A 27896-nucleotide genomic window follows, 5' to 3' on the forward strand; every position below is an offset into this window, starting at 1 on the left:
TTTTAACCCATAAGGACAAATAGGGCTTATTTTTCTTTCTATAACTTGCCTGCACCACAATCAACTTGTAATTTTATCTTTATTATCCTATGGTTTCCAAAGATTTATTTTGTTAATTAAAATTATTTTTCTTTAGTTGAATGTTTATCATCATTTTTTCTTGGTCAGCAATTTAAGTGTTTAAGGACATAGAATTTTCTCTGAGCAAAGCACTCTAGGCCCTGCCACCGTTTTAAGGAGGCCACCCCTCACTGGGCAGGACTATACTTGGATAAGACAGGACTGCAGGGCACCTAGAGGTAGAGATGAACTTAGCAATATCCAGATGGTGCCTTCACTTATCCTGCACGAAGGTGGGGTCTCTCAGTTATCCAGTGGGTCTGAGGCTCCAGAGTGGGTACGTGTGCTTGGACTATGGGGACAGAGAACAATAACATTGGGGTTGCTTGTATAGGGGAGGAAACAATCATTTTCCTCTACGCATCTTAGGTTCTCCAACCAGGGACCTGTAAATAAGACTAACAAGAGAAAAACAAAAGTTTATTAACATGTTGTGAAATAATAATAAAACATATGTATGTATATATATACACACACACACACACACACACATATATATGAATACACACACACACACACACACACATTGGCCTCTTCCCTTGGTTCCTAGTACAGAGCTCCTAAATCCCTTGGAACTTCCTAGGTGATAGGAATGTCTCTTGTTCTAATGAGGCAACTCTTGGTGAGCTCCTGGATAGATCAGGATGGGGGCTAATCACCAGAAGGACCAGGCCATGATTAGTTGCTTGGAACTTTCAGCCTCACTCCCTAGCCTTTGGGAACAGAGGAGGGGCTGGAAATTAAATTGATGGTTGATCATGCCCACATGATGAAGCCGCCATAAAAATCCTCAAAGTACAGGGTTTGGAGATCTTCAGAACTGGTGAACACATCCACATGCTGGGAGGGTGATGTACTCCAACTCCATGGGGACAGACGCTCCTGTGCTAGGGACCTTTCTGGACCTCATCCTATGTATCTTTTCATTTGGTTGTTTATTTGTATCCTTTATCATATCTTTTATTACATAATAGACCAGTAAACAAAGTGTTTCTCAGAGTTCTGTGAGGTATTCTAACAAATGATCAAACCCAAAGAGGGGATCATGGGAACCTCCAATTTATAGCCAGTCAGTCAGAAGCACAGGTGACAACCTGGACTTGCAACTGGCTTCTGAGACGGGGGTAGGAGGGTGGTTATTGCTCAAGCAGATCTCACCAGGTCTGGTAGCCATCCACACTTACTACATCAGATCATTGATGGCTCAGATTATTAATCATGTCAGTGGTTAGATGAGTCATTGCATTTTTGATTTTCATGCTCTTTTCTGCAGTTGACAGAGACAATTGCAGCTTTTCCTCATCCCCCATCTATGAGTTTAAATGGCACCAAACAAACTGGGAGAAGTCAGACCTCCTGGTCTCTGAGTCACCCTCCTGGTCACTCAAGAACTCGTAGAAATCGAAACTCTGAACCCATTGAAGAGGGATGGAGAGGACAAAGCATAATCATCGCTATTATCTTGCTTTTCCCCAGCTCAGCCTGACCACTTGGGGTATTTTTACAGTCATTATAGTCATTTATTCAATGCAGATTTATTAAGTATGCACTAAAAACCCAGCACTGTTTTAGGTACAAGGAAATAGCAGCAAAGAAAAGAGACCACATTTCTGTCCTCGTGGGATTCAGATTATACTCTCTATGCTAGTTAAATCAAGGAGGAGACTTTGCTCCTTCCCTTACTCATCTGGGGGAGGCAGGAACAAAGGAGAATATTGATAGACCTGGAAATAGGGCCGGAGAGTGTCAGAGAAGGAGGCCTTTGGGAAGGTGAAGATGTGGGAACCAGTGGTCATGTTGTAAAAGGATACAACTCCAGCCTCGAAGTCCAGAAATATCCCCACAACCAGGGGCTGCTCCCTTAGCTGAAGGGAAGTTAGGGGAGAGGTAAGCGCTACATAGCCATTCTTTTTGCACAGTCTGATGGCCCAGAATCCAGACTGAGGCGTCTGCACCATGACAGTGTCCCTCTGCACATTTTCCATACAGACTCCTAAATCCCACCCAGTTCCCTCTCCCACATCCACTTCAAAGTAATGTTTTCCTGAGGTGAAGCCTTCACAGCCCAGGATACAGGGTAAGGCACTAAATCTCCTAGAAGAAGTATCAAGATTCTCCTGGGGGCATCCACGAGTCACTTGTCTCCGATCCTCAGACAGAATTAGTTCGTAATAAGCTGTATCTGGATCCAGAGTCACGCTGACTGGGGGGGAAAAAAAAGACATGATTTTTGTAGCTGAGAGCACAGTTTATTTTAAATAAAACCAGGCTGCATTCAAATCCAAGCATTGTTTCTTTTTTTATTTTTATTTTTATTGGAGTATAGTTGATTTACAATACTGTGTTAGTTTCAGGTGTACAGCAAAGTGAATCTGTTGTACATATACACATAACCACTCTTTTTAAGATTCTTTTCCCATATAGGTCATTACAGAGTATTGAGTAGAGTTCCCTGTGCTATACAGTAGGTCCTTATTAGATATCTATTTTTTATATAGTACTGAAAATATGTCAATTCCAATCTCCCAATTTATCCCTCCCCCCACTTGCCCCACTGGTAACCATAAGTTTGTTTTCTATGCCTGTGACTCTATTTCTATTTTGTAAATAGGTTCATTTGTACCATTTTTTTAGATTCCACATATAAGCGATATCATATGATATTTGTCTTTCTCTGTCTGACTTTCTTCACTCAGTATGACAATCTCTAGGTCTATCCATGTTGCCACAAATGGCATCATGTCGTTCTTTTTTATGGCTGAGTAATATTCCACTGTATATATGTACCACATTGTCTCTTACTAGCTGTTGTGAGCTTAGGCAAATCATTCTCCAAGCCTCAGTTCTGTTAAATATAAAGTGGAAATCATCGTATCTGTCACCAAGCACGGCGGGGAGGATTGAAGGAGCTGATGTATGCTTAGTGCTTAGTAAAATTCCTGGTATATAGTAAGTGCCCTGTAAACGGCAGTAATAATAATGATATCATCATCATCTTCTTCAACATCATCACCATCTTAGTCACTAGAGAAGCCAAGGAGCAGAACTAACCAGAGTTAACATGGTTACTGTCCTCTCCAAAGCCCTTCCTCTCCCTTGTAGGACTTCTAGGAATCATGGAATATTGGAGCAGAAATGAGACCTTCATCATCTCTACTTAATTACCATTAACACTGAGGATCAGAGAAGGAAAATGACACAACTAATGTCACAGCTTGTTATTGGAAAACCCAAAATTTTACCCAGGCTGCAGGACATACACCTAGTCCCCCGACTTTTAAGTGTAAGCTCTTCTTTCTTGCTTCAGGTAATGCTCTATAGGGATTAGTATAAAGTAACACACAAGAGACCAATACACATGAAAAATATCTGACTAGAGTCAAGTAAGACATAAAAAAGTAGATAAAGTGTGATACTGGCCAGCAATGCAATTTTAAAAATGAAAGGTGGTAATGGGGTGGTCCAGCAAGAGAGTTAGCAAACCACTGTGTTACTGGGTTAAACTCTGATCATTTGGGCTGTGGCAATACGGGAAATCAAGCATTAGGAAACACTTCCACTGCTGGATGTTCTCCACTTGCCCCTCCAGATCACTCCCCACCCTTCTCCAGCCTGCTCTGTGTCCAGGAAGGCTAACCCCTATGGACACATCAACCAGGCTCCCTTCCCTCTGACTGCTATTTGGTTAAGCACTAGAGGAGACCACAGGGCAAAAAGAAACAGAGTTAGAAGTATTCAGTGCCCCAAGTCCCTCCCCACTAGCTATGATTTGGAGGGTCTGCATTCCTCTGCCTCTGGTTACAGCTCCCTCCATCTGCTACCGAAGCCTTGGGGAGGTAATGCCTCCCTACCTATTCCTAGCCCTGGTTTGCTTCACTGTTCCTTGATGATCACCCAAATCCTCCTCTTTGTAAATAATCCCTTTATTAAACTCTCTTCAGTCAGTCCTTATCATGAGCCTGACTCACAAAAGTTTCGGGCTTCATTAGTCTTCCCTGAATGATCCAGGAAAACCAAGCTGAGAAATTAAAATGTTTACAGGTTGGTAATACCACTAGAAAGATGGTTGATGCCTGAGCTCTTTGGAAACAAAAGTCATAGACCTTGAAGACAAATGTGTCTACTCTAAGTCTGAATCTCTATACATCAAAAGATAGGATGAAAATGTAAATTGCCATACGCATAACAGAAGATATTGGCTATAATAAGCTCCCATAAATCAATAAGGAAAAGAACCCAAAAGAAAAACTCTTAAAACACAGAAGAAGCCTGAAGGGCTAATGGACTTACTAAAAGAAGCTCAACCTCACTAGTGACATTGGAGAAACTCAAATTAATTCCACAATTAGGTACCATTTCAAATCCATCAAATGGCCAAAAATTATAAGCAGAGAGTGAGGGAGATGTGAAACAGTGGGATCTCTTATGTTGATGGTAGGGTATAAAGTGATACAATTTCAAGATCTGTAGTATCTAGTAAAATTAGATGTGCATCCCTACACAGCAGCATTTTTAATTCAAGGTATATCCCCAGAGGAAACCATTCACAGGACACAAGAAAGCATGGACAAGAAAGTTCACAGTAGTATTGTGTGTAATAGCAACAAATAAACAAAAACCAACTACCCATACCTTCAGCGTCCACTCCACAAGACAATGAATTAAAAAATACATCATTTTCATTTTTTGCCACATTGCAGAGTGATTAAGAGAGTGAGTTCTAGAGAGATGCTACCTGAGTTACCACCTGCTGGTTGTGGGAATTTACAACAGTCACGCAACCTCTCTGTGTTTTGGTTTCCTTATCTATAAAGGAAAAAATGCTACCTACAGAGAGGCTTGTGGTGTAAAACAAGATAACACACGTGAAGCTCTTCTCATCTGTCACAGAAAGAGTGTTCAGTATGTGTGAATCGTTTTTATTGGTGCTGGTGAGAGAGCGCATGTTGCTACATTGGAACAAGTAATCTGGTAACATGCGTTAAGATTAACAACAATCCCAGCTTTAGGTATACACTCTACAGGAATGAAAGCACCAGGATATAAGGTTGCATGGACTAGAAAGTTATTGCTGCAAATGTTATAATACCCAAGTGCTGAAAGCAGCCTGAAGCTCCATCGGTAGGAATATGGTTACGTATAGTTATGATGTACTATGGAATATTAGACAGCTTTAAAAAGCAATGGGTGAATAGGAAGAGACGATCTATGTATTAAATGTTTGTAAAAACATAGAGAAAGACCTAGGTCTTGTTACCTGCAGAAGGGTAAGAGAAACCTTGAACTTTTTTTCGTATCTCTCTATACTGTTTGAGTGATTACAATTTATTTATACTACTTTTTTAATAAGAAAAGCTTTAATAATGAGGGTTTCAAAAAGAAGAATTATCTAGTTAAAAGATGAGCTCATTTTAGAAACAGAAAGACTTGAACCATGTTGTAATGCCTTCTGTGAAAGATAAGAGTAGAAAAGTCAACTCAGTTAAATCTGGACATAATTTATATAAAGTCCTTCCTTGCATCTGTACAGGATCAAATACAGAGTTGCTATTTTTTGGTAGTTGTTATTGTTGTTTGTTCTTGTTAACTTGAGGGGAAACTGAATACAGGTTCATAATCTTATCTGAAACCCCTGGGGCCAAATGAGTTTTGAAATTCAGATTTTTTTTTTTTTTTGCGATACGCGGGCCTCTCACTGTTGTGGCCTCTCCTGTTGTGGAGCACAGGCTCCGGACGCGCAGGCTCAGCAGTCATGGCTCACGGGCCTAGCTGCTCTGTGGCATGTGGGATCTTCCCAGACTGGGGCACGAACCCGTGTCCCCTGCATCGGCAGGCAGACTCTCAACCACTGCACCACCAGGGAAGCCCTCAGAATATTTTTGATGTTATAAAGGCAAACAATACAGACACTCTAAATTATGTGCCCACCCCTGGAAGGGTCTAAGGCATTGTCTTGTAATCTAATGCATCAATATTTCTGCAGTAAAACATAAATGCAAACTAAGCGGGATAAATAAAGACTTTAAATAATCTCATATCAGTGCAGTTCAGGTTCGGCCACCGTGTCACTCAGACACAAGGGTAGCCTTCCGTGATCCTGCCTCTTGGTGTTCATACCCTTATGCAGTTCCTTCCCTTCGAGTGTGGGCAGGACCTGTGAATTGCTTCTGACCGATAGAATATGGCAAAAATGATGGGATGTGACTCCTGTGACTATATTTCATTTTATAAGTCTCCATCTTTCTGGCAGACTTGCTCTAGGGACTCTCTCCTGAGCTTACTCTGAAGAAATAATTGGCCATGTTGGGAGGCCCATGTGCAAGCAGCTGATGGCTCGCTTCTAGAAGCTGAGGGCAGCCTCTGGCCAACAGCCAGCGAGAAGCCAGGGCCCTAAGTCCCATAACCATAAAGAAATAAATTCTGCCAACAACCTGAGTGAGCTTGGGAGAGGATTCTTCCCCAATCTAGCTTCCAGGTAAGAACACAGCCAGGCTAACACCTTAATTGCAGCCTTGTAAGACCCTAAGCAAAGGACCCAACTAAGCTGTGCCCAGCTTTATCTCACAAAACCTGAGATAATATATGTGTATTGCTTTAAACCACTAAATTTGTCTGCAGCAATAGATAATTAATACAGCCACCAAATCATTTTAGGTTAGGTCCAATTTTGCAGCCAAACAAGTTGAGAAAAAATTGTCAGTTATCAGAACTTTTGGAATCTTGTAATTGTGGATAAGGGATGGTGGAAATACAGCAAGCACTGATGAAGAGAATCAAGAAGCAGGAAGCTCAGGCTTTGGAACTGGTAAAACTTGGTTTCTGTCGTGGTTCTAACATTTACCATCTGTGTTATCTGGGCCAAGGCCCTAAAACATTTGGACCACCGTCATAATATTCACCTCCCTTTCTTGCATTGCTCTGAGAATTGACCAAAATATTAACAATAAACACTATGTCCCAGACACTGCTAAGTACTTTACACATGTACCGACAACCCAATGAAGTGAGAGTTGTTAATATTTTCATGTTTCAGATGGGGAAACTGAGGAGGTTATTTGCCTGGAATGACACAGCTGATAAGTGAGAGAGCAGGAATTTGAAGGGTCTGCACAGGTAACCAGCATGCCATGTCCCTGTCTAAGCACTGGAGCAAACTAACAAGGGAGAGGGTGACAGCTCAACTGAAAATATCTGAATGACCCCTCTGGCTGTGAGCCTGCCCAGGGATAGGTGGTGAACTTGGTTACCACTTAAGGTCCCTCTGTCCTTAGCATTTAGGGTTTCTTCACCTACCTTGATAGCTCCTTAACACTTTCTTCACATCAAAGTAAAGCTCAGAAACATTGCACACAGTGTGAAGGTCCAAAGAGGGGGCCTCTGGTTGTTCTAGCTTCACAGCCCAACTCCTAGAATAAGCAGAGACCAAGACTTCTTCAGTGGTAAATTCCATTCAGCTCTATATACCCACACCCCTTCCCTCCTGCATTTGTCCAGGACTCACCTGCTCAAAGTATCTTTCACATCCTATGGAGAAAGACAAAATGTAAGTGTGGGAACATCAGCATTTCATGGGACTTGGCATGTGGGGCTGTTCTCTATAAACACTCCTTACAAAGAAGTAAAGAGAGTAACCCTGGCCTTAGATATTGATGGATACCCAGATAGAATGATTTCCATCCCGGCCCCCTGGGATATTCAGCATATCAGAATGTTTATGTGTTATCTTCCTTGCTGTGCTCTGTGGAGAGCTGCAGTGTCTGCAATCACATCTACCTGCGGGCTGCTTAGGATAGAGGGCCAAGAGCTTTGCCCATGCTCCCTCTGGAAAGACTTGCTTTCAGTGACCTAATTTCCTTCAGGGTGAGCCCACAGTAGAGACCATTCATTGCAAAGGTCCGTAGTGGTGAATCCATGCATAGCCCCTGTGATGGGCCATTAAGATGGTAGCAGCAGGTATCACATGGTGGTGGGACAGTCATGCTACATTCTCAGGCTACAGTGTGACCTCCAGTTCTATTAGTGGGGAATAGAAAAAACAGCTCCAGTCGTAGTTTGTCTTAATGGGCTGGATCCCTTATGCAGCTGAAAGAAGGCCCCGAAAGAGCTCTGGAGGGCCCTACAAGCAAATCAGGGAGAAGGTTATCACTCATAACCTTCTTTTGGCTGCCCCACTTTGTCACCCACCAGTCATCTGGAGGAGTATTTCAGGAGACAGTTTGACAGTCAGAGTTTTGTGAACATGGGACAGAGGCAAATGGTAGCAAAAGTTGTCCCATGGTTCCATTTGGCCAAGGAACCCACCATATCTATATATTTTCTGATTCACCTAAAGCCGCTCTGTAGACTAGTGAAGGCCACCTTGCAAATATTGCTGTGTATCCAAAAGAAACATTACTTTAAATTCCCTACACTAATGTGCCATTCTTGAGTGAAACAGGCAGGCCTCGCCCAGCTTCCCATGCTTCCTCACCATTCTCCTCCTAAAAGCTCAGGAACAGATACCTTTCTTCCCTTCTCCAAGTGCATGGCCTTACCTGCAGCAGATTTTGGGCTGAGCCCTGACATTTATGCTCTAGTTGCAGGATGTAGCTCTCGAGTTCATGGCTCTTCTGTTCAAGATTGGCCTCATTGTCCCTCAGTCTCCTCAGAGTCTGCTCTTTTTCTTTCTCCAGTTTCCATAGGTAAGACTTCTCTTCCTCATGAAGGAAGCTCTGGAGATTCTTAAAGTCAGACTGGATTTTTTGTTTCTGAACTTCTATCTTCTCCTAGAGCCAAGAAAGGTGGAAACCAACCAAATGTCCACTGTTGGATGAACTGATAAACAAAATGCAGTGTATAGATATAGTGGAATACTCTTCAGCCTTAAAAATGAATGAAATTCTGATACATGCTAAAACATGGATGAATCTTGAAGACATTATGCTAAGTAAAATAAGCCAGAAAAAAAAAAGAACAAATATTTTATGATTCCACTTATATGAGGTATCTAGAATAGTCAAATTCATAGAGACAGAAAGTAGAATAGTGGTTACCAGGAGTTAAGAGGAAGAAGGAATGGAACTGTGCATATAAAAATAGTTAAACAGTAAATTTCATTATGCATATTTTAACACATACATACACAAAAGAACGTTTGCTCAGCTACCATAATATTATTTTCCCATGAATCATTCGAGCTGGAAGAACGTCCCAAATTGCCCGCTGCAGAGTCATGCCCGAAAGGCAGGTACTCAGATGTGGGAGAGGTTATCACCTTATTAATATCCTTCTTCAGCCAAGGTGCAGGAGTGCTAGATAATTTAATCATGGGACTAGGGCCAAGGTTAAAAACTTTATCAGTGACAAAGATAAAAATGAGTTTTTATTCAGGATATAAGAAAGAAGCTCTGAGGCTGAGGGAATTTCTTGAAGCAAAAGCTTGTAATGAACATCACCAAGACTGGACTTTAAGACAACCAGGCTATTAGGAGAGTCCATGATTCTCAGCAGCGGGAGGTCTGGGTATCAGGCATTTGTCATAGTTAACTACGAAATAGTCATCCACCAACTCGGGTCCACCTACTCATCCTTACGTATAAGAAACCAAATGGTACACCTTGTCGGACTCAGCTTTCATTTGGGGAGATGAGAATTGCAGTTTCCATGAGTGCTTTTTCAATTTACGCAGTGTTTTGATGACTGTGATGTTGTGGTAGAGTGTCATTGACAGGGTTTCCATATGTATTCGTTATAATCGAGATCCTCCCCATTGCCCAAGATCCCAGAAATGAGGGAAGCAAGATTGTCCTCTGGGAGTTCAAGTTTAACAACTGTACACAAAGGATTAGGCAGAGGTTGGAAGGTTGGAAGAAACCTCTGAAGGAGGCAAAATGGCTCACTGGCCTGTGGGATTTGACTGTAAGCCGATTAATTACATAAATATTTCCATAAAGGAATGCATCTCTGATCACGGGGAGGCTGGTCAGCCATGGAAACAGTCTTTCAGACCCTAGAGGCTACAGTGCCAAGTGTGTAGGTTCTTGGAGCACTCTGGCCCTCCTTATAAATCAGATAGATTTCCTTCTTCAGTCTAATGAGCTTGAGTAATACGAACCTCAACCTGGAGTGATTCTGTTTTCTTAGTGCTCACAAAGGGTGGTTTCTGAACCTGTAAGGCTGAAAGCCATACCCTGCACTGTGGTACATGTGCCAAAGCAATACGGTTAATAAGGCCTTCAAATCCAGAAGGTACTTGGAGATATTAAGAACTGAAACCCAGTCAAGAAGGGCTCTAGGTAAATGGGCACACCTGTTCTGCTTCTCCTAACTGAGGTTTCGGGACCCTAGCCGGTTACTACTGAAAGGTTGAAGGGGTTGGAGATAAATTCTCATAGATATTAGACAACGAGGGACATAAAAACAAATGTGCTTTCGTCTTTGGGTTTTATCTGTTTGGTCTGGTTTAGTGAGAATAAGCCATCACTATGCTTTGCTCAATCATCCCCTGTACCTAAGCTCTAGGATGGAAACTAGCTTGAGATCAATAAACCCAAACTCTTACATTCCATTCGGTTATTTGCTTTGCCGTGAACACCTTCAGGTTCATACATTCCTCTTCCAGTTGCCTCAATTTTGTCACAGCTTCCTGGAGCTTCTCCTGAAGGAAAAATTGGGTGAATAAAGTCTTTTCAATTCAACAATTCTTCATTGGGCACCTAAGGAGCATCCCAGCCCTCCAAGACTATTAGAATAGCCTGACTATTGAATATGTATTGAGTCCTTACACTTTACCAGGAAGCATGCTGAAGGCTGTATAGGCAGTAACATATTTGATTCCCTTGGCAACACTGAGCAGTTAGTAGGATTTTTAACATCATTTCTGTGCCGCAGAAACTGACGCTTAGAAAGGGGATAAATAACTTGCTCAAGATGCTGTAACTGGTGGGTGGTTGGGCTGTAATCCCAGCTGACCCTGAGCCTGAGCTGTATCCACCACCAGCAGTCTTGCCAGGGAAATTCTGCACATAAAACAAGATAAAAATCACCTAAAAAGATTTTATGAAGTAATGTGCTGACCCAAATAGAACCGATACCAGAGTGTTTGGCACACATGGAACTTTGTATGTATTATGGTGAGTCAGGAAGGAAAGACAGACCGAGATGCCAGCTGAAGTTGTTAGAAACAGTTAATGGAGGAGGGGAGCTCGGAGACCTTTTGAAGAATGGTATCATGAAGCCCTTTAAAAATGAGTTAGTGTCCATATGAAGCTTTCAGGTTATTTTTCAAAATAGTTTCTCACATTTTCATGGAAAGCACGTTGAAGCTAAACCAAGTTGCTACTTGTGGTCAACACTAAAAGGATTGGCTCTGGGACTTCCCTGGTGGTCCAGAGGTTAAGAATCCGCCTTGCAATACAGGGGACGCAGGTTTGATTCCTGGTGGGGGAACTAAGACCCCACATGCCACGGGGCAACTAAGCAACTAAGCCTGTGCACTGTAGAGCCTGCACGCTGAAACCAAGACCCGATGCAGCCTAATTAATTAATTAATTAGAAAAAAAAGAAATTTTATCTTGATTTAAAAAGAAAAAGAATCGGCTCTTGTCCTAAAGCCAATAGGTATACTCAGTTCTCACGTGCTCTCAAGAAAGGGCTCTATAGAACTTGTTAGCAAAAGGCTGTATTGCCCTCACTATGTGCCAAGTGCTATTCTAAGCTTTACATGTATTAATGTCCCTAAAGCTTGTAACAACCTCCTGAGCATGTATGTTGGAGACGAAGGGAACTACTATCATCCCCACTGATAGCCGGGGAAACCAAGGCATGAAGACATTACATAACTTTGCTCAAAGTCACCCATCTAATAAGTAGCAGAACTAAGATTTCAAACTAAGCAGTCTGACTCTCAAGGCTTAGAACCATCACCCCGTGCTGCTCCTTTTACTACTTGGTGGGAAAATAATTCCAATGGGAATATCCCCATTACAGTAATTAGCTGCTCCATGGAGTTTAAGGAAGAGCTGCCGTGTGCCGAGTGGTGGTCAGTATTGACGTGTCCTGATGAAGGACCCAGAACCTTAATAGAAGACCACCTCCACGTCATAGGGGAGGGAACAAGGAGCTCACACTGGGGACGACAATTTTCTCAAATCTAGCCAGGGCAGAGAAGGAATAAGGCAGCAGGGCCATGCCCCCTCCTTCGTTCCACAATAGCAAAGGTCAGCCTTCCTTAATATGCTCTTAAGTGATAAACAGGAGTGGCCCAAAACCTCTCCCTCCATTTCATACTCCATGACCAATCACTTCCAAACCCTTCCACTCATTCCCCTTCCTGAATCTTGCTTGGAACTGCTCCCTTTCCCCCTTCTTATAGGAATAATCTAAATTTTACTCTTTGGTATTCCTTTCATTGTATCAGTACCAGAATGTTCTTTTCAGTGTCAACCTGATCCTTCACTGTGCAAATGAAAATCCCCCCGTGGCCAGGACTACTCTGGGCTAGGGCTTAGACTCCGAGCGGATACCAAGTTCTGGGCCCTGACTTCCTTTCCCATAACATCACCTGCCTTCCCTGCACACACCCTCTGGCCTGGTCACAGCGAGTCAGGTACGCTCTCATAGCTGTGCCTTTGTGCAAGTGGGCCCCTCAGTCTGGAATGCCCTCTCTCTGCTCCATACTTCTATATCTGGTTACTTTTTATGTGTTCTTCAAGAGTCACTTTTGGGAAGATTCCTCAGTTACCACTCCACACCCCTTGGTGCTCCTCTCCACCATCCAAATCAGGGGACTTCAGGCAGCCTTTTTGCTGGTTTGTCTGCCCTACTAGACTGTAGGATACCTAAAAGGGGGTGTGTCTTCGTCCCCTGTGTTTTCAGACTCTATCCCATGGACTTGCACATTGTGCTTTCTCAAATTACACAGACGGTGTGAGTCCATAAAACATGCAGGTGTGCATTGGAGCACATGGCATTCTAGAGCAGGGAGGAGTTCATCGAGAGTGGATAGGGACAAGAGTGACCATCAGGCCTTGATTCAGTAAGGACCCATCATAAACTACTTTTCAGAAGAATGACATGATGAAAGTTATATTTCAGGATCCTAATCTTGGGTTTCAGGCTAAATAATTTCAGGTCTTGAGGCCGGGTACTCGCCAAGGTCCTCTGGCCCACCACTCACCTTGTAACCTTGGCATGCATCTTCCACCAGAGCTGTGGTGTGCCCTTTGTGCTGCAATCCTCGATCACAGCGCCAGCAGATGAGCTGGCCCTCGTCTTCACAGAACAGATGGAGCTTCTCTCCATGTTCCTCACATGACATTTCCTGGTCCATCTCCTTGATGGCTTCAATGAGGTTTCCCAGCTGCCTGTTGGGTCGGAGGCTCGCCATTTTAAATGGCATCCGACACTGGGGACAGGAGAACATCTCCAGCCATGGTTGCATCTCACAGAAGCTCACTATGCACAAGTGGCAGTAGCTGTGTCCACAGCTGATGCTCACTGGCTCAGTTATCAGTTGCAGACAGATGGAACAGGTGGCTTCCTCCCTCATCTTCTTGGTGATTGGGGTTGAGGCCATGGCTTTTCCTGAAAATCTCTAATATTGGATCTAGAGGCAGAGAAGAAGCAGCCAGAACTTTCCCACAGCAATGGAACTTCACCTTGTCTGAGCCTCTTTGCGATGCGCTGGCTGCCACTGGCCTCCACAGGTCATGTGGTCTTCTCTCTAGAGAGAAGAAATAGATTGGAATTTAGAAGACGCATCAAATGGAGCTGTGCTGTGGAATATGGTAGTGACTATTACCTGTGGCCACTTTGAATTAATAACAATTAAATAGAATTTAAAATTCCATTTCTCACACCCACTAGCCACATTTCAGTGCTTAAAAGGCACAGGTGATTGGTGGCTACACGAAAGCCCAGATAGAGAACATTCCATTATTGTGAAAAGTTTTCTTGGACCAAGCACTGAGAGAGATAGAGAAATGAGGCAGACTTCTTCACCAAAGTTGCAGCAAGAGCGAGAACTCAGTGAGGGATTGGCAAACTCTTTCCTGCTCTAATGAATATTAAGAATAATTAGTACCAGAGTTATTTCTTTGTAACTGGTAGTAACACTTACATCCAGGTAACCCAGGTAACTGGGTGGTCTATGAAGGATTTCATTGAGACAATCACATTTGATTCTAAATTTTTGTTGTTGTTTGTTTGTTTGTTTTGGCCGCGCCTCTCAGCTAGTGGGATCTTAGTTCCCCGACCAGGGACTGAACCCGAGCTCTGGGCAGTGAAAGCGAGGAGTCCTAACCACTGGACCGCCAGGAATTCCCTAAATTTGACTCTAATTAAACCCTCACTCCCACCCCACAAAGAACAAAAGACACCAGGTTAATAAAGTCCCCAGTGGAGACCCAACCAGGATGATAATGAAAGTAAAAAAGACAACCAGAAAAACCAACAAGTTCTTTTTGCCCTCCCTGACCTGAGGAAAGGAGAATTGGAAAGACAGCTGGGAACAGAAGGGGTTGGTCCTGGGGTGCAGAGCTCCTGGAGAGCTAGGGAAGTGACTATCTATCTTTTCAGGCCAGGACTTGTCTCTCAGGAGAAGTTCAGGGTGACTGGAACACAGGGGGTTGGCAGAACCCAGGATGTGGGGAGGTGGGAAGCAGATGGGGAAGGTGGGGCCTCTGTAGGATCCTGGGTGCTGGACACCTAGTGTCCACCAGCGAGGACCTGACAACTAATAGACAAAGGAGGGGTGACTAGGAACAAAGGACTCGGTCCCTTCACCCACTGCTCCGGCTGCTTCGTGAACCTAGCCCTGTTCCCTGCTTCCCCATTCCTGGGATTTTGTCAGGGAGGGCAGCAGAGGACGGAGGAAGAGAGTGGCTTTTCCTTTGAACTGACAGTGGCAGAATTAAAAGCAGGGATTCAACTAAAGTTACTGGATAGGCTATGTCCCTCTAATAACCAGGACCACTCTCTTGGATCCGTAGAGAATTTCTTCCGGAGACTTCTATTCTTTGGCAAGTTATCTCCCCCAAGAGATACACTAGGCTCCCCTCTGCCAGGGGTGCTTTGCTCCCGGGGAGAAGGACGTCCCCTCCTCTGAGGCCCCAGGGTTCCTGTCCTGGGCCTTCACTCACCTCACATCCTGGATCTTCGGAGATCTGACATGGAGTCTGGCGAAAGAGAAAGCAGACAGCGTGTGAGAGCTATGAAGCACAGTCCTGACCATTTTCAGAGTTCCAGCAGCTGTTATCAGGAAACAAACTCCCTTCCCCGTGCCGCCCACCACACACACACACACACACACACACACACACACACCCCACACACACACACCACACACACACACACCACACACACACACACACACACACACCACACACACACACACACACACACACGCGCGCGCGCCTCTTTTCCCTCCACCGAAAAAACCTGGGCCTGGACCCTTCCCACTCGCTTCACCATGCAGCCGCACATATGCACTGCTAGCTCCCTCCGTAGCTGCCGGTTCCGGAGATCTGAGTGAGGAAGTTAACTCAGACTGGACTAAACTGAGAAGTGAAACTGCCGTGGGAGGTGGCGCCCTGTAGATCCGGGGAGGAAGCTCGTGAGATTGCCGGTGTCTTTTGCACTCAGCTTGTCCTGAAAGGGAGGGGAGACAGTAGGAAAAATATTTTTCTTTTACAGCAATAAAACGAAGGGACAACTTAATAATTCAGTAAACTCTTTTGTGACCCCAGCACAGAGGATCTAAAAGCAGGAAGTCTGCAGAGTTCACAGACTCTGACGTGAGATCTTTCTACTTTTGCCACCAACCCCCTTGGGATTTATAAGCCTTTCTGGCTGATGTTACGTTTTACTATTTTTAGTCGCCGATTGTTTTAGAACTGCTCTGAAGGGTGTGGTGAAAAGAGGGGCGGTACAGTAATAGGGCTCATTGGTATCAGAGAATTTGCTCAAGCCGTTCTCCCGTTCTTTTCTGTCCTGATACTGTGTCTCATTTTCCTCCTCGGTATCCCTCCGCAAGATTCAAATACTTATCAATAATCAGAGTCAGGCGCCAAGGACAGCAAATGGGAGCCACTAATGGCCCAGCAGTGAGTGGCCTCAGCTGGGGGCCATCACCTGCAACGTGCAGGAGAGACTGTGGGCTCTGGGGTTGAGTACTTGCTGCCTCAGCTCCAGCCTCTCCAGTTCAAAGTGAGAGCAAAAATACTGTCCCTACCCAATTTAGAGTTATTTAATGGGCCAAAAATAAATAAATAAATAAGACCCTGCCACATTTATAGCCTTAGGTGTAAGAGGTATTTATGATAAGTGCACAATAAGTGTTTGCTTAGGAAATAAATATATGCAGTGGCCCAAAGGAGCCAGTAAGGAAGGCTGAGGACACAGGCAGGGGAAGTTAAATTTGGCTTCTGAGAGCTGCCTGGGGTAAACTCTGGGCCCCTAGCTTGGCAGGTCAGCTGCTGACCTTGAAAGCTCACGGAAGCCTGTGCTCAGGGCAACGGACCCACAGATGGAGCCTGGGGGGAGGTGGGTGCAGCCACAGTCCTGCTGGTCCAGCAGCTCAGTCTGGAGGCAAAATTGTGAAACAGGTTCCTCTCTTCCCACCCAAACGGGAGTCTCTCTTCAGCACTGCATCCTCCTGGGTGCCCACAGAGCCTTCTGTCATTTTGCCACCAGGTGACTGAATCATCGTTCTCAGGCATGTCCTGTGGTAGCAGGCCCTGCACACAGTACAGGACAGATCTACTCCTGAGGCAACCAGCACACAGACAGAAGAGAAAGAACGAACCCCTGTATCCCTGATCTAATGATGACCCCTTACAGATTCCCACGACTTTATTGTTGTGGCTGTGACTCTGGACGTAGGCACAGCTCACCCCAAATTTGTCCCGTCAAAGGATCAGGAAAAGGAAGCTAGTGAATGCCCAAAAGAAAACAGACTGCCCTACAGGCAACACAAGCAAGACAAAAGCATCAAGCTCATGATGGGGACTGTCTTGTGACAGCTGCCCCATCTTGCACCTGTTTCTTGTTGCACGAAGGAGGGACTGGTCCACACAGAGAGCTGCAGGTCTTCAAGGGGAGAGGGATGCAGATGAGGCTTCAGAGATTTGGTCTCCAAAGGTGAGCCTAGGGAGAGACCAATCAGAGCTGCCCCATGGGGGATGCATCCCCTCCAGTATGTGAGGCTGGGCTTGACCCTGTGAGTCTGGGCTGTAGGAAGCTGAAGACCCAGAATGGCGAGTGGGTCACTGGAGTCTCCTTAAAAAGGCCTGGACTCTGGCTGCTCCTTCTGTGGGGAACAGTCATCCCTTAGATATCCCTAGGGTGCCTTCCCTCAACTCCTTCAGGTGTCTCTTCTCAGCCAGGCGTACTCTGACCACCTAGTTTACAGCTGCACCCCTCCCCCGCGCCCAAGCCCTCTAACAGTGCTCTCTTTTGTTCCCTTGGCACTTATTACTGAATATTTTATTCATGTATCTTGCTTATTGTCTGCCTCCTGCATGAGAATGCAAATTCCACAGCGGTAGAGAGTTTTGTCTGTGTTTTTAATTGATGAATCTCGAGTGTCTAGAGTGGTTCCAGGCATAGTGGTATGTGTTAAACAAGAGAGTAACTTTCTATGCTGCACTAAACACACATCATAGGAGGTGTGCACACATGCGTGTAATGTACGTAGTGTGGCGTGGGTGATATGTGAGATGTGTGGTGGTTTGTGCTATATGTAGTCTGTGATGCATGCTTGCATGTGTGTGATTTGTGTGATATGGTGTCTGGTACGCGTGTGTATGTGTGTGTATAGTGTATGTTGTGGGGTGTGTGGTGGTGTGTGCTAGGTGTGGACTGTGGTACATGGTTTGTGTTTGTGTGATATGTGCGCTGGGGTATGTCTGTGGAGTGTGAGCAGAGTGTGTGTATGTACATGTTGGAGGTGGTAGGCAAGTTAACATGGCGAATAGTGCCAGAAAATACCAGAATCCATGATGGCTACTGGTTTTCTAGAGAGCTGTTTCTCTCTCCTGTAGGATATATTAATGATTTGAACTGGAAGAAAATGAAAATGAAAGAGAAGACCTAGGCTTCTGAGAAAGAGAGCTTAGCAGAGGTTTGATAAGAGCACACTGCAAAAGTGATCTTGAGGACAAATTTTTCAGGTGAGCAAAGGGGAGAGAGGAAGCAACACCCAGAGGTAAGAAGAGAGGACACAGGATTATAGGTTTTAAAAAAAAAGCCTGAGAGAAGACTTATCTGAGCTATTCAGAATGATGAGCATGACAAAGACTTCTCCAAAGAAGTCTTAGCATCCTTTGCAAATAGTTTGTACCTATATCTCTCATGATATGAATGACTATTTCACTGAAGCCTGCTCTGAGGTGAGCTGGGACTTAAAGAGGAGCATTTTCCTTGGCTGGCCCTAGGAAGAGCTGGTAATAGCACACCTAACAAGAAAAGGATGTGTGCTCTCACCATTTCTATTCAACATTGTACTGAAGGTTCAAGGAAATAAAAGGCATCCAGATTTAAAAGGAAGAAGACAAATACTCTAGCTGCCAATAACATAATTTTGTATAAAGAAAATCTTAAGGAATCCGTATACAAAAAATATAGATCTAATAAATGAGTTCAGCAAGGTTGCAGGATACAAGATCAATATATAAAATTTCATTCTATGTCTATATACTAGCAATGAACAATCTGAAAATAAAATTAAGGAAATAATCATTTATAATAGCATCAAAAGTAACAAAATACTTAGGAATAAAATTAACAGGAGCAAAACAAAATTGTACACTGAAATTTGTAAAACATCATTGAAAGAAATTAAATTGACCTAAATAAATAGACATTGCATGTTCATGGATTAAAAGGCTTCATATTATTAATTAGCAGTACTTCCCAAGTTGTTCTACAGACTCAGTGCATGCTTATCCTAAAATTCATCTGGAAATACAAGAGGCTCACAATAACCAAAACAATCTTTAAAAAGATCAGAGTTGCAGGACTCGCAGTTTGCAATTTCAAAACTTACTATAACACTACAATAATCAAGGTTATGTGTTACTATCATAAGGATAAACCTATAGGGCAATAAAATTTAGTAGAGTCTTGAAATAAACCCATACATTTATGGTCAATTAATTTTAACAAGAGTGCCAATGTACAAAGAATAATCTTATTACCAAACAATAGTGGGACAAGTGGATAATCCATATGCAAAAGAATGAATTTGGAGCCTTACCTCACACCATATACAAAAATTAACTCAAAATGAAACAAAGATCTAAATGTAAGCACTAAAACTCCATACAACCCTGAGAAGAAAACTTTGGGGCAAATCTTTGTAATCTTAGCTTAGCAATGGTTTTTTGGATGACACGAAAAACACAAGCAATAAAAGAAAAAACTAGGTGAATTGGAGAGCATCAAAATTAAAGACTTTTGAGCTTCATAGAACTCCATTAAGAAAATGAGATGACAGCCCACAGAATGGGAGAAAATTTTTGTGAATTATATATCTAACAAGGGACTTGTATCTAGAATGGTAACTTGTACATAAAAAGTTCCTACAACCCAATAACAAAAAGATAAATAACCCAACTTAAAAATGGGCAAAGGATCTAAGTATACATTATTCCAGAGAAGACATACAAGTACCCAATAAGCACCTGAAAAGATATTCAACAACATTAGTCATTATGTAAATGTAAAACAAAACCACAAGATACCACTTCACATCCTCTAGGTTAGCTATAATAATAATAAAAAAAACCCAGACAATAACAAGTGGAGAAATTGGAACCCCATACGTTGCTTGTGGGGATGTAAAATGGTGCAACATTTTTGGAAAACAGTTTGGTAGTTCTCTAAAAAGTTAAACATAGAGTTATCATGTGATCCAGCAATTCTACTTCTATGTAAATACCTAAGAGAATTGAAAACATACTCATGTAGAAACTTGTACATGATTGTTTATAGTAGCATTATTCACAGTACCCCCAAAGTGGAAACAACCCAAATGTCCATCTACTGATCAATGGACACATACAATGTGTTAAATCCATACAGTGGAATATTATTAAGCCATAAAAAAGAATGAAGTACTGATACATGTTCCAACACTGATGGACCTTGAAAACATACTAAATGAAAGAAGCCAGACACAAAAATAACACATATTGTATGATTCTTTTTATATTACATGTCTAAGATAGGCAAACTCATAGAGGCAGAAGGTAGGTTAGTAGTTGCCAGGGACTGAGAGGAGGTAATGGGGAATTGCTACTTAAGGGTATAGGGCTTCTTGTTGAAGATCTTGAAATGTTCTGGAATTTAGATAGTGATAATGATTGTACAACTTTGTGAATACACTATAACCACTGAATTGTACACTTTAAAAAGGTGTGTTTTATGGTATATGAAATATATCTTGATAAAAATTTAATATTGGAAAAAAACAAATATGCAAACAAGAAGGAAAATATATCCTAGGATAAGAGAGGAATCAATCAATCAAAATTCACCCAGAACTGACACAGGTGTTAGGATTAGCAGATAAAGACATTTCGAATGTTTTCATAACTGCATTCCATATGTTCAAAAAGTTAAATAGAGACCTGAAAGATTTTTAAAAGACACAAATTAAACTTCTAGAGCTGGAAACTATGGCATATGAGATAAAAAGTACTCTGGATAGGATTAACGACAGATTAGACTTTGTAAAAGAAACAATTAGTAAACTAGAAGGCATAGCAATAGAAACTATATAAAATGAAATGCAGAGAGAAAAGAGAATAAAAATAAAAAGTGACTACAGCACCAATGAGCTGTGGAAAAGCTTTAAGTCTCAAATATATATGTACTTGCTGTCCCTAAAGGAGAGAAAAAATTGGAAGAAGGGATAAAAAAGGAATACATGAAAAAATAATGGCTGAATTTTTTTGAAATTTGGTGAAAACTATAAACCTATTAATCCATGAATCTCAATGAACCATAAGCATGAGAAACAGGAACAAAACTAAACCAATACATAACATAACCAAATTACTCAAAATCAATGATAAAGAGAAGATTCTTAAAAGTAACTAAGAACAAAAGTCATATTATGTATAGAGGAACAAACATAGATCACAGATTTCTCATTGGAAACAATGCAAGCAAGAATACAGTGGAGTAAAATCTGTAAAGTAATGAAAGGCCTAGAATATTTTACCTAGCAAAAATATTTTTCAAAAATGAAGGTGAAATAAGGGCTATTTCAGATACATGAAAGATAAAGGAATTCATCTAGTCACATGTAGGAATTGAATGATGTTCATTACACCATAGATGTAAGTTTTCAGTTTTATTTTTTGAAATTGCCTATACAATTAAATATTTTGTTAGTGGATAATCTTGTTTTTTAAAACTGACTCAGCCCTTAGCTGAAATATTGTAAAATATTTTTTCTTTATCTGACCAAAAGCAATAAACACCTAATCAGCAGATTAGAACTACGAGAAATATTAAAGGAAGTTCTTTAGACAGAAGATACCAAATTGAAATACCAATCTGCACAAAAGAATAAAGAGCACCAGCAATTGTGACTTCACGGGAAAATAGATAAAAAAATGTTTAATGTTATTTAAATCTCTGTAAAAAGTGGTTGACTGTTTTAGCAAAAATAGTAACAATGTAATGTGGGATTTATAAGATGTAAAAGTAAAATGCAAGGTAACACCAGCACAAAAGTAAGAAAGGGAAATGGAATAACAATTTTAAGGTTCTTATTCTATATAAGTGGTATATCACCTGAAAATGGACTGTGATAAATTAATGATGTACACTATAAAGTCTAACGTAACCACTGAAATGACAAAACAAAGAATTATGGCTAATAAGCCACAAAAAGAAATAAAATAGAATCAAAAAATATTCATGTTGTTCAATAGAAGAGAATAATGAGGGAAAAGGGAACAAAGAATAGATAGAACAAATGGAAAAGTAATAATAAGGTGACAGACTTAAATCTACACATATCCATAATCATATTTTTTTAAATAAATTTATTTATTTTTGGCTGCGTTGGGTCTTTGTTGCTGCGCATGGGCTTGTCTCCGGTTGCTGTGTGCGGGCTTCTCATTGCGGTGGCTTCTCTTGTGGAGCACGGGCTCTAGGGGCGCGGGCTTCAGTAGTTGTGGCATGCAGCCTCAGTAGTTGTGGCTTGCGGGCTCTAGAGCTCAGGATCAGTAGTTGTGGCGCACAGGCTTAGTTGCCCCGCGGCATGTGGGATCTTTCCGGACCAGGGCTCGAACCCGTGTCCCCTGCATTGGCAGGTGGATTCTCAACCACTGTGCCACCAGTGAAGCCCTCAATAATCACATTTAACGTAAATTATCTAAATACTCCAATTCAAAGGCAGAGGTTGTCAGATTGAATACACACACACACACACACACACACACACACACACACACACAGATCAAGCCCCCTCTATACGTTGTCTACAAGAAACTCACTTTAAACAGGAATACACAAATCATCCCCCGTCACTTTTCACAGGTTAATTGAAACTTCCTAACTAGTCTCCATTCATCTATTCTTGCTTTTCGCCCTCCAGTCCATTCTGTGTGCTTGGTTGTTTTACTATTATTTTCTTGATTGTTCTGGTAAAATTATTTGTGGTTTTGAGGACTGGCATGAAAGTGCTTTCCTCCAGAGGTGATTTGTGTTTGCTTTTGCCGGGCAGCTAGCATACTACCAGTCAAGAAGTAAACTCAGTTCATGGCTTGAGGGTTTTTTGCTTTTGTTGTTGTTGTTTTGATAACCCAAGTGATGTGAAATTTTACCCCAAATATGTATAAAAATTGGCTTGTGGTTACAACTTACCAGAGTGTCTCTCTCTCTCTTTCTTTTTCTTTTCTTTGTTCCCTGCTCTGCTCAGCACCGGCGTTCCCAGAATTCTTGCAGTTTCCAGGAAGTGAGATCTGTTTACTTCTAATTCACCTTTATCACCCTTTGGGATCTCAGTTTTATAGGTGGTGATGGAGGTGTGTGTCTTCTCTTAGATATACCACCTTCACAGGATCTAAGCTTTGATTTTTGGTTCTCTTTGTTTTCTAATGTAAACAGTTTAAACTATAAACTTTCCTCTAGGCACTGTTTTAGTTGCCTCTCACAAAGTTTTGTATGCCTTATTTTTCATTATTCTGTAGTTCAAAATACTTTATAATTTTTCTTATGATTTTTAAAGTGGTAGATTATTTAGAAGTATGTTTAATTTCCAAATATTGGGGGTTTTCCCCTAGATACCTTATTTTTTATTGATTTCTAACTTATCCTTCCTGAGGTCGGATAACATACTCTATAGGATTTAAATCCCTCTAAATTTATTGACTTGTATAGTGGCCCAGAATATAGTCTATCATTATGAATGGAACCATGTGTACTTGAAAAGAATGTGGATGCAAATATTCAGTGTAATATCCTATAAATATCAATTCATTCAAGGTGATGGATAGGGTTTTTCAGATCTTCTATGACTTTTCATATATTTTATCTAGTTATTCAATCATTACCATATGAAAGGTATTAAAATCTCCAACTGGGATTGTAGAATTGCTTATTTTTCCCTTTAATTCTTTCCATTTTTACTTCATGTATTTTGAAACTTTGTCATTAAGTTCATACACATTTATGATTATGCTTTCCTGGTGAACTGACCCTTTTACCAATATAAAGTGTCACTCTTTATCTCTGAAAATGTTCTCTGTCTTCAACTCTACTTTATCTGTTTTTAATATAGATAATCCAGTCTTTTTATGCTTACTGTTTGCATGGTACATGTTTTTCTACACATTTATTTTAAACTTATCTGTGTTTTTATATTTCAGGTGTTTTTGTTCTAGCTAACATATGTTCAGTTCTTACATTTTTAAAATCCATTCTAATAATCTTTGCCTTTTAATTGAAGTATTTAGACAATTAACATTTAACAGGAACCTTTATTTTTCTTCCCATACTACACTGGCTAGTATATCCCATACAACATTGAACATAAATTGAAACAGTTGGCATCCTAATTTTATTCCTAATCTAGGGGGGAAGGACAGAAGTGGAAAAAACTTTCAATAGTTTATCATTTTGTATAATGTTTCTTGTTTTACTGATTTCTTTTTCATTTAAAAATATCATTATATTTTGCATAAATTACTAGTATAAAATATTTTCCAGGAAAATACCATATAACATCTGTCAATTTTGCTTCCATCTTTCTTTCACATTTTATACAAGCTACATAAGGGACACATCATTGAAAGTAAACATATTTTGCCTGGCTCCTTAGTGCCTTATCTGTTTATATGTTTACCAGTAGATGGCACTCTTGCATTTTTGGTGGCTTATGTACTATGGTTTTGCCTTTATGAGAGCATAACTACTTCTTTGACCAATATTGAAGAAATGTAAATTTAATCTGGCTCTTAGGAATGATTTTAAGTGATTCATACTAACAATGGCAATTAAATCCAGTCATTTTAAAATGTATTCATTTATTCACACAATGAGTATTTATTGAACAGCTTTTTTATGGCAGACACTAGGCTGGACCCTATGGATATATCAACTAAAAAAAAAATGTATTTCCTTTAAAAGTTTCCAGAAAGTTAAAATATCTTTTAAAAATTAATTATATTCTAAATGTTATACAAGGTAAGAAAAAGTGTTGAGGCTGAGGAAGAAAAACAAAGAAGCAAGTAACTCTTGGCAGAACTTGGATACTTCTGCAGAGGTGATAACCTCTGAGCTATGTTCTGGAGATGAAGTAAAAGTTCACCAGGAGAAGAAGGGAGTCCAGGAATTACAGAAAGACTCTTGTAAAAATGTCAAGGGTCATTAAAAATATTCCATATTATTTGGAAGTTCAGGACTGAGAGCCTGGACTACATGAGGTGGATTGATTTCAAACAAATCTGGGGGGACTTCCCTGGTGATCCAATGGTAAAGAATCCACCTTCCAATGCAGAGGGGATGCGGGTTCGATCCCTGTTCGGGGAACTAAGATCCCACATGCCGCGGGGCCACTAAGCCCGCATGCCACAACTACTGAGTCCGCAGGCGCCTCAGTGAGAGAGCCCGTGTGTTGCAAACTACAGAGTCCACGCGCCACAACTAGAGAAAGAAAAACCCACACGCCACAACCAGAGAGAAGACTGCACGCTGCAAGGACAGATCCCACATGCCACAACTAAGACCCAGTGCAGCCAAAAAAACCAAAAAACAAAAACAAATAAATCTGGGAATGAAATAGTCAGGCATCCAGCAGAGCTCACGTCTCCTTCCTCCCCTTCCCCATGCACATTTTCTTTATGGAGTGATTACATGTCTGGGAAAATTCATAACCACTGTTGGTCCAGAGTGCTGGGGTAAGGTGGAGAATGAACCTGTTTGTTTGCTCATTCCAAGCTAGGCCCCTCCTCTTTCTCACCTAATCCCCTCCCCTCAAAGGGGCCCAGACAGCCTAAGTCTAGATCTCAAGGACCCCTTACCTGCAGGCAGAACCTGATTCCATCCAGAGATGAACAAAAACCCTTCCCTAACACTTAGCCACAGCCAAACTCAATCTCAGCCTCCCTTCCCGTAAGTCTCCCACCTCTAGGAAGACTCCTCTACATTCTAACACCCTTCAGGACAGTGAAGGTGCTGCCAGGTCCCTAGATCTATACCTGATAAAGCAGTAGTGGGATGATAAGGCTTTCAACCCTTGGATCAGACCCTTTTCTGTGGTTCCTATGTACCTTACACTTGTTTCAAACTCTGCTGCCAATACATCTTTGGTCTTCAAGGGCACAGTGCTGGGAAGTTTAAAAAATCAATCTATAAAACACCTCACCTATAATCTTTAAAAACTCATTGTCATGAAAGGTAAAGAAGCTGAGGAACTGTTCCAGATTAAAAGAGACTAAAGTAACATGACAACTAAATGCAATGTATGATCCTGAATTGAGGGAGGAAAATGTTATAAGAGACACATTGGGACAGCTGGCAAAGTTCAAATTTAGGGATAAAGTATTAAAGCTAAAAGAGGACGAGACCTACAACTTATTCTCAGATGCTTCAGCAATTATATGTATATAGAGAGATACAGATCTATAAATAGATGGATAGGTGGAGAGAAGAGTAATATTAACAATAGGTGAATCTAGGTAAAGGTTATATATGAGAGTTCTTTGTATTCTTCTTGTAACTTTTCTGTAAGTCTGAAATTATTTCAAAATAAAAAGTTTTTAAAAACCACAAGTCCCATTGACCCTTGGCCCATATCACTAAGAGTGCAAGCCAAGTAGGGGCCCTGTGTCTTTAGGCTGCAAGATGGAGGAATCCTAGGAAAGAGATAAGCCGTTTTGTTCCTCCCTATTGGGGCTGGGGCTCTATCTCTCTTTTTGTCTCTGTCTGTGTCTGTCTCTATCTCTCTGTTTCTCTCTCAAACACACACACACACACACACACACACACACGCCCCTCTGAATATCAAATCACACTGTCACTCCTTAGTCCCGTCTTCCTCTCTCTCCCCTCCACGGTTTTGTGTTGTGGTGGCTTGTTTGCCTGCTTGCTTGCTTGTTTTGTTCTTTTTCTCTTTCTGCAGCTGAGAGAACTTCCAGACCAGCCTTTTGCCCATTAGAGTTATGATGGCTCCGTTCAGCCTTCAGAGAGAGAGATCTGGGTCAACCCAGGGTCAGGCACTTGGGGTTCAGCAGTGGGGAGCATTTATCCAGTTCAAAATCATGCATTCTCTCCAAGATATAATTTGAAATCAAACAATACTAGAACACAAAATTTGATCTATGCTGAAAGTTGAATCATATTTTTCTGTATGTTTGGGGTAGAAAGTCATGCACGCACACCCACACACACTCCTGCTTTGCCAATTGACACAGCGGTCAGCTTGGTAACACTTCACTGGGAATTAGTATTAGAGTGGGAGAGGGTACAGTCTAAAGCCAAGACTCCTATTGTTTCATCCAGCATTTTCTGGGTTATCTGTCCTGGGTCTGCTTTAGATACAGTGTGTCCAGGGCTTCTTTACACATCTAGACGAGGGCAACGGCTTTCTTTGGGAAATGAGTCTGTGGCCTCTCTTTTATTTCCGGTGACTGATCCGTGGTCTAGCTCAGCTGTCCAGAATAAAATCTCCACGTGAAGGGTTTGAATCATTTCAATCATGTTCAGGCTGCCTGAACATTAGAATCACCTGAGGAGCTTTTCAAGCTCTCATCACCCAGGACACACTTGAGAATAATTACAACAGGATCTCTGGGGTTCGGCTCAGGCACTAGCGCTCTGTAAATCTCCCCAGGCAGTTTGAATGTTTATCCAAGGTTGAGAACCATTAGGTTAAGGCCAAGCTTTATAATAAGAATTTAAAAAGCAGTCTTCATTTGTCTAGCGATGCAGCAGCTGTTTTGTTAAAGGGGAAGTTTTGCTGCCATCCACATGCTTAAGCTTCAGTCCTGAGAAGCCCGGCACCTGTGTTTTCCTAAAATTCCCCCGGTGATTCTGAAGCTCCCTCCTAGATTAGAGCCACTGACCCTGGAATGTCTCCACTGCCAAACTCCCCCATGAAACTTGGGAAGTGGTAAGTTGATTGTTGGAAGATCTTGGGCCTTTAAATCCTGAAAAAAACTTTCTATCTCATTCAGACTAACATTTGGTACAGTGCAGCAAGTTGAGTGAATTTTGGAGACCGAGTCGTTTCGCGGCTTTTGCGTTGGAAGATGCTCAGGTGGTAATTATGTAGTTAAAAC

General features: G+C 41.7%; 1 protein-coding gene across 2 annotated transcripts; it reads right to left on the reverse strand.

The window, feature by feature from the left end:
* Window positions 1-527: 527 nt before the first annotated feature.
* Window positions 528-15830, reverse strand: TRIM38 (tripartite motif containing 38). 2 transcript variants are annotated; one of them, XM_060163546.1, is made up of 8 exons: window positions 15538-15830; window positions 15240-15275; window positions 13277-13822; window positions 10661-10756; window positions 8655-8885; window positions 7622-7644; window positions 7414-7526; window positions 528-2323 (listed from the first exon to the last, which is right to left on the reverse strand). In XM_060163546.1, the coding sequence occupies exons 3-8, from the start codon at window positions 13673-13675 to the stop codon at window positions 1800-1802; spliced, it is 1386 nt and encodes a 461-aa protein (XP_060019529.1). In that variant the 5' UTR covers window positions 13676-13822; window positions 15240-15275; window positions 15538-15830; the 3' UTR covers window positions 528-1799. The 2 variants fall into 2 exon arrangements, with proteins under 2 accessions (XP_060019529.1, XP_060019528.1); XM_060163545.1 differs by lacking the exon at window positions 15538-15830 and having other exon boundaries at window positions 15240-15382.
* Between the last annotated feature and the right edge of the window lie 12066 nt (window positions 15831-27896).

The sequence above is a fragment of the Lagenorhynchus albirostris genome, chromosome 10 (assembly GCF_949774975.1).
Source record: "Lagenorhynchus albirostris chromosome 10, mLagAlb1.1, whole genome shotgun sequence".
Taxonomy (NCBI): Eukaryota; Metazoa; Chordata; class Mammalia; order Artiodactyla; family Delphinidae; genus Lagenorhynchus; species Lagenorhynchus albirostris.

What these genes read in the sequence shown, in the direction of transcription:
- TRIM38 (XM_060163546.1), bottom strand. Translation starts at nt 13,675, where the DNA reads ATGGCCTCAACCCCAATCACCAAGAAGATGAGGGAGGAAGCCACCTGT. An exon ending in ATGCATGCCAAGGTTACAAG is followed by an intron (nt 10,757 to 13,276) that starts GTGAGTGGTGGG and finishes TTTTTCCTTCAG; the next exon opens with GAGAAGCTCCAGGAAGCTGT. An exon ending in GTGAAAGATACTTTGAGCAG is followed by an intron (nt 7,527 to 7,621) that starts GTGAGTCCTGGA and finishes TGCTTATTCTAG; the next exon opens with GAGTTGGGCTGTGAAGCTAG.